The sequence below is a fragment of the Schistocerca cancellata genome, chromosome 10 (assembly GCF_023864275.1).
Source record: "Schistocerca cancellata isolate TAMUIC-IGC-003103 chromosome 10, iqSchCanc2.1, whole genome shotgun sequence".
Lineage (NCBI taxonomy): Eukaryota > Metazoa > Arthropoda > Insecta > Orthoptera > Acrididae > Schistocerca > Schistocerca cancellata.
Genome location: NC_064635.1, coordinates 86,114,431 through 86,126,437, shown reverse-complemented (window position 1 = coordinate 86,126,437; position 12,007 = coordinate 86,114,431). Strand labels below are relative to the sequence as shown.

The 12,007-nt window shown below is 43.5% G+C and overlaps 1 protein-coding gene across 1 annotated transcript in view; it reads left to right on the top strand.

The window, feature by feature from the left end:
• LOC126106149 (hexosaminidase D-like) overlaps positions 1-12,007 on the top strand; it is a 125,109-nt gene that overhangs the window by 94,011 nt on the left and 19,091 nt on the right. Inside the window, exon 6 of the mRNA XM_049912391.1 lies at positions 2,590-2,868. Coding sequence (XP_049768348.1) covers positions 2,590-2,868 — 279 coding nt within the window. The remainder of the gene's footprint in view (positions 1-2,589; positions 2,869-12,007) is intronic.

Below are 12,007 nucleotides of genomic sequence, written 5' to 3'. Positions count from 1 at the left end.
AGAATCCCCTGAATACACGTGTGTCCCTAACAGCCTTCCTGAATTCCTGATCTGTTATTATATAGTCAATGACAGATCTGGTTCCCCTGCCTTCCCAAGTATACCGGTGAATGTTCTTATGTTTAAAAAGGAGTTTGTGAATACTAAGCGCATACTGGCACAGAAATCCAAGAGTTGTTTCTCGTTCCTGTTGGCCTTCATATCCTCTCCAATTTTACCCATAACCTTTTCATACCCTTCTGTTCGATTTCCAATCCTGGTATTAAAATCACCCATGAGCAGAACACTGTCCTTGTCCTTTACTCTAACAACTACATCACTGAGTGCATCTTAAAAACTATCCATCTTATCTTGATCTGTCCCTTCACAATGCGAATATGCTGACACAATCATAATTTTCTTGCTAGACACTGTCAAATCTATCCACATCAGTCGTTCGTTTACATACCTTATTGCAACTACGCTGGGTTCCATTTCAACCAAAGAAAAAATCCGAAAATCGTTAATTTTCAATTACATCACAGGGAAAAAACGTTTGTTTGTGTACTTGCCATCCGACTTAAACCTCAAATTGAAACATTCTCGAAAGTCTTGGAATCCCTGGGACCTATATCTTGCCAGTATCAATGACAATTACAGGCAAAAATCTTCGAGATCCTCGATTCCCAGTATGGATGAACCGTCTATATACATAATTTACTGTGTACTAAACCCTCACTGCATTATTCCTACTCGCAACTGGCCAATATTTTTTTATTTCAGATTAGGCTTATAGAGAGTGCGTAAATTATTTGAGTTAACACTTCTCTCGTTCTTGGAGGATATTGTTCTTTCTCTTCTTGTGCTCTTCCGGGTTTTGATTTTTACCCCATTTTGAGAGCCTGCTGTTTCTTATTGGGTCCATGTGGACTCCCACATTTTCTACTTATTTTCCTACTTCTCTTAGCCATGAGGTTTACAATTTCTATTTGCTTAGTTAGCCAAGGATTCTTTTAGTTATGTGGTCATTATCTAACCTACATGTATGTTCACAGGATTTTCCTTCATCTCATTACATCTGTTAACTTTTAAATTTTCAGATGTAGTTCTGTATTAGATCTTAATCTGTATTTTTTTGCTGCTGCTTTTCGCTTCTGTTATTTTTCTTAGGATTCCTCTTCCAATTTTTTTCTACTTTTTCGAGCTCTCCGAGCTGCCAGTACCTCGTCTCCTACCTTCCAAACTTTGCAGACGAGGTACTGGCAGAATTGAAGCTGTGAGGACGAGTCGTGAGTCGTGCTTGGGTAGCTCAAATGGTAGAGCACTTGCCCGCTAAGGGCAAAGGTCTCGAGTTCGAGTCTCGGTCCCGCACACAGTTTTAATCTGCCAGGAAGTTTCATAACAGCGCACAGTCCGCTACAGAGTGAAAATCCCATTCATTATTTCATTTTTGTTTTTTTTTTGGTCATCAGTCTACTGACTGGTTTGTTGCGTCCCGCCACGAATTCCTTTCCTGTGCTAACCTCTTCATCTCAGAGTAGCACTTGCAACCTATGTCCTCAATTATTTGCTTGACGTATTCCAATCTCTGCCTTCCTCTACAGTTTTTGCCCTCTACAGCTCCCTGTAGTACCATGGAAGTCATTCCCTCATGTCTTAGCAGATGTCCTATCATCCTGTCCCTTCTCCTTATCAGTGTTTTCCACATATTCCTTTCCTCTCCGATTCTGCGTAGAACCTCCTCATTCCTTACCTTATCAGTCCACCCAATTTTCAACATTCGTCTATAGCACCACATCTCAAATGCTTCGATTCTCTTCTGTTCCTGTTTTCCCACAGTCCATGTTTCACTACCATACAATGCTGTACTCCAGGCGTACATCCTCAGAAATTTCTTCCTCAAATTAAGGCCGGTATTTGAAGTTAGTAGACTTCTCTTGGCCAGAAATGCCTTTTTTGCCATAGCGAGTCTGCTTTTGATGTCCTCCTTGCTCCGTCCGTCATTGGTTATTTTACTGCCTAGGTAGCAGAATTCCTTAACTTCATTGACTTCGTGACCATCAATCCTGATGTTAAGTTTCTCGCTGTTCTCATTTCTACTACTTCTCATTACCTTCGTCTTTCTCCGATTTACTCTCAAACCATACCCTGTACTCATTAGACTGTTCATTCCGTCCAGTAGATCATTTAATTCTTCTTCACTTTCACTCAGGATAGCAATGTCATCAGCGAATCGTATCATTGATATCCTTTCACCTTGTATTTTAATTCCACTCCTGAACCTTTCTTTTATTTCCATCATTGCTTCCTCGATGTACAGATTGAAGAGTAGGGGCGAAAGGCTACAGCCTTGTCTTACACCCTTCTTAATACGAGCACTTCGTTCTTGATCGTCCACTCTTGGTTGTTGTACATATTATATTTGACCCGTCTCTCCATATAGCTTACCCCTACTTTTTTCAGAATCTCGAACAGCTTGCACCATTTTATATTGTCGAACGCTTTTTCCAGGTTGTTCAATAATTGTCACCCTGTACGTTTTTCAAGTACAAAACGGAAGTGTGGTCTGGTGGTGGCAGTGCAGTGAGACTAGGGGTGTTGTGCCCACAGGGAGCGTCCGGTGAGACGGCGCTAGCGCCCGACTTGCGGCGCACGGCTGCCAACCACGCGGCGTGGATGCGGCTGGTGTCGGGCGGGGTGCCCGGCTCCGAGGTGGAGACGCCGGCGTTCCGCGGTGTCGTGCTGACGGGCTGGTCGCGCTACGACCACTTCGCGGCGCTGTGCGAGACGCTGCCGGTGGCGCTGCCGTCGCTGCTGCTCGCGCTGCTCGTCGTCGACGAGGCGGAGCGCCAGGGGCCCAGGGCCGCACGCGGGGACCTGCTCGCCAAGGTTGGCACCACTGCTGCCGAAGCCTCCTGCACCAGCGCTGTGAAAGCAGCCTGCGTCACTTTCCTGTACACCAAACAGACAGTACTATAAGTTTCCTTTAATTTACGTCTGTGGACACAATCTTTTCTGTTTAACATATTACCGGTTTCGGTCTTTAATGACCATCATCAGATCTGTCTCATAAAAGCGAAGTCCTAATGTTGATGATGGTCATTAAAGTCCGAAACCGGTAATATGTTAAACAGAAAAGATTGTGACCATAGACGTAAATTAAAGGAAACTTATCACATATACGGGTCACTGTGTTTTTTCGAGACGATGTCACAGCTTGTGAGACAGTACTATATAGTGCAGTCGTGGGTGGGGCACCATAGGGTTCTGTCTTGTGTCATTTATTGTTTCTAATATACACTACTGGCCATTAAAATTCCTACACCATGCAGATGATAAACGGGTATTCATTGGACAAATATATTGTACTAGAACTGACATGTGATTACATTTTAACCCAACTTGGGTGCACAGATCCTGAGAAATCAGTAGCCAGAACAACCACCTCTGGCCGTAATAACCGTCTTGATACGCCTGGCATTGAGTCAAACAGAGCTTGGATGGCCTGTACAGTTGCAGCTGCCCATGCAGCTTCAACACGATACCACAGTTCATCAAGAGCAGTGACTGGCGTATTGTGACGAGCCAGTTACTCGACCACCATTTACCAAACGTTTTCAATTGGTGAGAGATCTGGAGAATTTGCTGGCCATGGCAGCAGTGAAACATTATCTGTATCCAGAAAGGCCCGTACAGGACCTGCAACATGCGGTCGTGAATTATCCTGCTGAAATGTAGGTTTTCACAGGGATCGAATGAATGTAGAGCCACGGCTCGTAACACATCTGAAATGTAACGTCCACTGTTCAAAGTGCCGTCAATGCGAACAAGAGCTGACCGAGACGTCTAACCAATGGCACCCCATACCATCACGCCGGGTGATACGCCAGTATGGCGATGACGAACACACGCTTCCAATGTGCGTTCACCGCGATGTCGCCAGACACGGATGCGACTATCATGATGCTGTAAACAGAACCTGGATTCATCCGAAAAAATGACGTTTTGCCATTCGTACACCCAGGTTAGTCGTTGAGTACACAATCAAAGGCGCTCCTGTCTGTGATGCGGCGTCAAGGGTAATCGGAGGCATGGCTTTCGAGCTGACAGTCCATGCTGCTGCAAATGTCGTCGAACTGTTCGTGCAGATGGTTGTTGTCTTGCAAACGTCCCCATCTGTTGACTCAGGGATCCGTTAACGCCATGCGGATGAGATGCCCGTCATCTCGACTGCTAGTGATACGAGGCCGTTGGGATCGAGCACGGCGTTCCGTATTACCCTCCATATTCCGCTAACAGTCATTGGATCTCGACCAACGCGAGCAGCAATGTCGCGATACGATAAACCGCAATCGCGATAGGCTACAATCCGACCTTTGTCAGAGTCGGAAACGCGATGTTACTCATTTCTCCTCCTTACATGAGGCCTCACAACAACGTTTCACCAGGCAACGCCGCTCAACTGCTGTTTGTGTATGAGAAACCGGTTGGAAACTTTCCTCATGCCAGCACGTTGTAGGTGTCGCCACCGGCGCCAACCTTGTGTGAATGCTCTGAATAGCTAATCATGTGCGTATCAGAGCATCTTGTTCGTGTCTGTTAAATTTCGCGTTTGTAGGACGTCATCTACGTGGTGTTTCAATTTTAATGGCCAGTAGTGTACATCCATTAGTTTTCACTTAAACTGAACCACATCCCAAGGTTGGTATCACTGCCACTAAAATAGACGTGACAGAAATCACTATACAATATGAAGGATGAATGACACGCTTGGAGATCAACATGCGATTCCTCATCCAGATTCAAGACAAAAGTTTATCTAGCAAAATCTGATTGGGTGCATTTTGAAAACATACATATGTAAAAGAGGAGCTCGCAATGCTGTCACTTAACAGAGCACATCAGACTGTACAGACCAACGTATATCAGCCCACACCACCGTTCCAGCCGTCGTAGCTCACTGAGCAGACTGCTGGGACATCAGACCCACATCCACCGTGGAGCTATGGTTCGATTACTCGTCAGGTTGAACATCATTTCCTCACACGACAATAGCCTATAATATGACAGTGGGGTCCATTAACCTGCATGTATGTGTCTACTAATGTGTAGGAAGGCTTCCTGGTGCAAAACAAAAGTGATGCTTTTGGTGCTGAGTGCATCCGATAACCAAGTTACTGCTGCTGCTCATGCCTACGCTGCACAGTACCCTCAAATTATCCCAATAAGAAAGTATTTTTGTCACCTCGAGTGACGCCCTCAAGAAACTGGTAATATTCCTTTACAAGTAATAGACAGAGTCCGTCCAAGGACTAAATGTACTCAACACACAGAGTTAGCGACTCTTGAAACTGCTCACCAGTCACCTCGGTGAGGCACCTCTGATATTGTAAGACAGTTCCAGATATCTCAATGTCTGGTTGCTGAAGTGTTGCGCAAGGAAGTACCTGAATGCATTACATATTAACTCACTACGTCCGAGAAGTACAGTAAACGTCTCCTGCACCAAGTGGAAGGTAACAAACGTTTCATAAATCACGTGATATGGACTGACGAATGTAGCTTCAGTCGTGAAGGTATTTTCAACCTCCACAGTGACCGTTATTGGTCGGAACACAACCCCCATGTCACCCATATACTTGGCTTTCAGGCAAGCTTTGGCAAAAACCTGTGGGCTGCAATCATGAAGGATGTGCTTTCAGGCCCTTAACTATTGTTTAACAAGTTGAATACATACATTAATTTCCAGTACTTTTTGTGATGCAGCAGAAAACATTCCACTTCATATTTGCGAAGATACGGTTTCAGCAAGATGGTGCACCACCAGACTTTGGGATGAATGTACGTAACTATTTAAATGAATATTTTCAAGGGAAGTGGATTGGTCATGAAGGTCAAAAGTGGACTCCACGTTGCCCTGACCTTAATCAACTAGATTTTTATTTGTCATGACACTTAAAAGAACAAGTTTATAGCACTCCACCCATGCATGTACACACCTAATAGCCAACATGCATGCCGCTTTGGGAATGGCAGATACAGGTATATTTCCTAGGGTCCAGTAAAAGTATGAACCACTAAGTGCCGAAGTGTTTGCAAATATAAGGTGGTCACTTTGAACATCTTCTCTAAAGCGAACATTGGTCGTAATTGTACATACCGTCTCTATGAAGACAATCCTGGACCTCAGATGTACAAACTGAAATTATTGTGCATAGTATAACGTGCACTCTGATGTAGCCTACCTGTTGCGTTCTTCGTACTTCGTTGGATAAAGACGATGTTACTGTATTCACTATTGTTGTCTATTGGCTTTATTTGTGTCATTGACGAAACGAAGAGGTGGTTTACATCTGTAAGAAGTTTGTGTTATCACATAACGTTTAAGTAAAGGAAACAGTGACAGAGAGAAATACACAAGGTACCACACTGTGGAGCTGTAAATTGGATATAGTTTGATGCTTTAACTGAAAAAAAGAAAAATTGTGTGAACACGACTCGAACATTGGAGAGTCTGAATTGTCACGTCTCACTAAACTAATCAGGCAGCCCTGGCACAGCCCAGAGTTCATGCTGCCTGTTTTTGGCCACAATGCACGCAGTTACAGCTTTGCCAGAGCCTCATTTTTTGAGTGGAATTTCTATTAAACTTGTTGGTGGGACTTGGTTTTAGTAGATACATTTTCGCTTTGAACTGGGATGAGGAATTAAATGGTTACCATCAAATACAAATTTTTTTAACCTGATATCAATTGCATATCTCCCAGATAATCACTTATAATTAAATGCCATCGGATGTGATGTATCACAGGCTTCTATGTTGGATCCTTCACTGCGTCCAATACAGGAAATGAACTCCCACTTCCTCTGACCCGCTTGTCACGTTTAGCACTACCGCCACTAAATTACTCACCACCTGTGTGACAGAAAGCGATCTATGGTATATGCAGCTATCATACATGCAGCTCTAATATCTGTGGAGTACCGCAGAGCCCTATTTTGCTTTGTTTATTCTACCCAATACACATTATACCACTTTTACGGGGCTGCTCGCAAAGATCGTCATTAGAACCAGAAAAATATTTAACACTTGCGTGACAGGAAGCAGTAGCATATCCACCACACAGGCACTAATAGGGCAATTAGCGGAGGTATAACAGGGTTCTACCATTGGTCCCGAGTTGTCTGTAATACTCAGAATACACTCTCCATCCAAACGGGCCTTGGGAGGTCCAGCGGCACTGGCCGGCCACTGTGTCAGATGATGATGATGATGATGATGTTTGGTTTGTGGGGCGCTCAACTGCGTGGCTATCAGCGCCCGTACAATTACCCAGTCTTTACTCAGTCCAATTTCGCCACTTTCCTGGATGATGATGAAATGATGAGGACAACACAAACACCCAGTCATCTCGAGGCAGGTGAAAATCACTGTGTCAGAATCAGCCCAGAGGTAGCACTGCGTGCGCATACGGAGGGGCATGTGGTCAGCACACCGCTCTCCCAGGCGCATGTCTGTTTACGAGACCGGAGCCGCTACTTCTCAATCGAATTACTCCTCAGACCGGATCCTCCCCCGTTGAAGTGCTAGCCCAGCCTGACAGCACTACAGTGATCTTATGGGAACCAGTGTTAGCACTGCGGCAAGCCTGTTGACCACGATATACTGTAAGCCTATATACTCCTAGGGACTTTGCACAATTTGGGAAACAAGTAGAGGTTATATTCATATCCATTCATAAAAGAACAGTAGATCTTCAAGTATTGAAGTCATCAGTATATTAAAAAAGATTTTAAAATGAAAGGATTTACACCAGTGTTTATTAATGAATTATCGGAAGTTGTTGCCTAGTAAGCTACATCGTGTTGGGTTTTGTAGTTTTGTTGGCGAAATTTCCAAATGCCTTGTCTCAGTCAAGTGTAATATGAGCGTGTAAAATGCTGTAGTTTGCTCACAAGAAAGGTAGTGTTCTGCTGTAAGCTAAATCCCTGTCATATGCTAGGGTTGGAAAGGAACCCATCTTATGTTATCATTGGGTTATGATGTCATCACTATATCAGTTTTAATCATACTGATTTAAAGGATATGTGAATGGAAATTCTTATTTGTAGATGTATAAAACGTGGGTAATACCTCAACACGAAAAACAGGAATGTCAGATCATATTTGGTTGCAGAAGGACATAGTCCAACACATTGCAGTTCAGATCGCTAAGTTCCTTGATAGATAATTCTGACGCCTGTGGGTTGTGCGTGGTTTAACAACATATCCAGCTCCATTGTTTTAGACATCACGAAACCCAAATTTATCATTCCAGACAACCCATTATGGGGAAAAATCATGTCTCATCTAGCTGAATGTCATATGCAAAAGAATTGCACAAAAGTGTTGAGGAAGCCTTTTGAGATGAGATGATCTGCAACATGTCAATGACAGTATGAAGCCAAATAGGTCTGTGCTTAAGGCAAGATGCATAAATAGATAAAGTAGTTCAATACACAATATTCTATTTGATTTATGGATACAGCAACTTCTTGTACACAATTTGCATTAATGGATCTTGTACAACTAATACGCTTTACAACTAATACTTTAACCAGTAACACCATCCCCACCCCTCTCCAGCGTTCTCTATAGAATCGAACTCCCATGCATAAACCTCTTCAAACGTCCGATTAGTTTACCAATGAGTATTTCACGCACCTCATTGATTATGACATTATATCTCATGCACTAAGTATTGTACAAAACATTTTGCAGGTATATTCAGTAGTATACGTAGATACTGTCTCATGTTGAGAATAGAATTAGTATTGATGACGTAAGAAATTAAAACGTCATGCCGGATGATGAAGTTTTGCTGTATAGTTTCCGAATAAGTGGATGACCGATACCTACGGATTACGGCTCGGTGGAACCCTGACAGCAACCCCACCATGTTGAATAATGCTTTTCGTCCAGCCACAGGACGTCGTGTCACGACTCAAACTGTCCGCAATAAGCTGCACGATGCGCAACTTCATTCCCGTCGTCCACGGCGAGGTCCATCTTTGCAACCACGACACCACTCAGCGCGGTACAAATGGCCCCAACAACATGCCGAATGGACCGCTCGGGATTGGCATCATGTTCTCTTCACCGATGAGTGTCGCATATGCCTTCAACCAGACAATCGTCGGAGACGTGTTTGGAGGCAACTCGGTCACGCTGAACGCCTTAGACACACTGTCCAGTGACTGCAGCAAGGTGCCGGCCGGTGTGACCGAGAGGTTCTAGGCACTTCAGTCTGGAACCGCGCGACCGCTACGGTCCCAGCTTCGAATCCTGCCTCGGGCATGGATGTGTGTGATGTTCTTAGGTTAGTTAGATTTCAGTAGTTCTAAGTTCTAGGGGACTGATGACCTCAGATGTTAAGTCCCATAGTGCTCAGAGCCATTTGAACCATTTTCCCTGCTGTTTTGGTGTAGCATTATGTGGGGCCGACGTACGCTGCTGGTGGTCATGGAAGGCACCATAACAACTGTACGATACGTGAATGCCATCCTCCGACCGATAATGCAATCATATCGGCAGCATATAGGCGTGCATTCGTTTTCATGGACGACAATTCGCGCCCCCATCGTGCACAACTTGTGAATGATTTCCTTCAGGATAACGATATCGTTCGATTAGAGTGGCCAGCATGTTCTCCAGACCTGAACACTATCGAATATGCCTGGGATAGATTGAAAAGGGCGGTTTATGGACGATGTGACCCACCAACCACTCCAAGGGGTCTACGCCGAATGGCCGTTGAGGAATGGGACAATCTCACCAACAGTGCCGTGATGAACTTGTGGATAGTATGCCACGACGACTACAGGCATGCATCAGGGCAAGAAGACGTGCTACTGGGTATTAGAGGTACCAGTGTGTACAGCAATCTGGACCACCACCTCTGAAGGTCTCACTGTATGGGGGTACAACATGCAATATGTGGTTTCCATGAGCAATAAAAAGGGCAGAAATGATGTTTATGTTGATCTCTATTCCAATTTCCTGTACAGGTTCCGGAACTCTCGGAATCGAGGTGATTCAAGACTTTTTTGATGTGTGTCTGAAGTACTGAATATCAATATTTGTTGAACTTGGAATCTGATAGATGGCAACTCAACACATACTATGCCACGATTTTAGCCACTTACTAGTGCAGATGATCTATTTTCACTAAAATATTCACCAAATTTGATGCTATTGTCAATAAAATAGTCACCACCAGCATGACAAAAAGCAATCTAAAACAGTTCCTTAACGACATGATAGGCGGTTATAAAATGTAACAGTCTGGAATTATGTACCACAGGGTCCCATCTTCGGTACTTTGTTGAGTCTAATATTTATTAATAGCATTTCACTTTCACTGAGCTGCTTGCCAAGATTCTCACCCTTGCCACCAGAATACCTGACATGTGGTTGACAGAGAGCGCCCAGTGTTAGTTCTATATCCCCACATAGTCACTTATAATACAAGGTAGTTAATAAGGTGTAAAACAGGTTTCTATGTTGGGTCCCTTGTTGTGTCTAATATACGTTCGTTAATGATCTGTCACTTTCTCTTAGCTGCTCGCCAAATTTGGCACTATTTGTGCTATAATACCTGCCATGTGTATTATAGCTTTCATCAGTTCCATAAACAGGAGATAGGAATTTATATTGGAGAAGATAGGATTGGTGTACCACAGTGGTCCATCTTGGGTTCTTTGTTGTATATTAGATATTTTAATGATCTTCCACTTTCACTGAGCTGCTTACCAAGGTTATAATTGCTGCCATTAAAATATTCATAAGCTGCGACACAGAAAGTGTCATTTATCCGTTGTCTATGTCCTTGTCCATGCCCACAAAGTTGGCACTTGCAATGTAAGGCAAATGACCACAGTGCTCTACATTGGTGACTGATACACTTTAGTGATCTTCCCCATCCACTTTCACTAAACGCAAATGCAAGGAGATACCTAAAAGATACCTGCAATACCAATCCACTAGGCAAAAATGCCAAGCACCAGTTTCTCTCACTAGCAGTATGTTGTGCAACCGTTTATATGTCTATTGTTGCCCCTAATGTCGCCTGAGTAGATTTTGTCTCCCAGTATTGAATTTGTTTGCAGCAGCTGTTTTTATCCAATGCAGCTTCCTGCTTGGAAAAAATTCCACAGAAGTTGCTGAGCCATTGAAAACAGCACAAAAGGTACATTTGAAAATTTCAAGGTAATTCGTGCATTTGAGACTGGAACAGACGAAGGACAACTAAGTACGTAGCAGAGTAACTGGATTTTCTTGGGGCTCAGTTAAGCTATGTCTGATGGACGGTATGGAAATAAGTAGTGTCACTGTCAAATCTGTGTTTCGATTTCTGCAAGCCCACCGTAAGGGCGTTGAGTGGAAGCATGTTTTACTTGAGAGAACAGCTCCAGACCCACACGGAATTGTTTTCCAAGGCCACTGCTGGTGGTGCTGTGAGTACAATCCCAAAACCAAATGAGAATGACATAGCAATGCTCAAGATGAAAACGAGGGGGGAACTGTGGGCCACCATTAAAGATGAATATAGAAAATGTTTTAACCAATAAATTCATCAAAAGTACAAATGTACTTTTTATAATACAGAGTATTAAATATGGCCAAAGTAGGAAGGACATGAAGTGTAGACTGGCAATGCTATGAAAAAACGTTTCTGAATAACAGAAATTTATTAGCATCGACTATAGACTTATGTGTTAGGAAGTCTTTTCTGAAGGTATTTGTGTGAAAGGTAGCCATATATGGAAGTGAAACACAGACTATGAACAGTTTAGACAGGAAGAGAACGAAAGCTTTTGAAATGTGGTGCTACAGAAGAAAGCTGAAGATTAAATGGGTAGACCACACGACTAGTGAGGAGGCACTGAACAGAATTGGGGAGACAAGAAATTTGTGGCGCAATTTTACTAAAAGAAGGGATCAGTTGATAAGACACATTCTGTGACGTGACCCAATGAAGAATTTAGT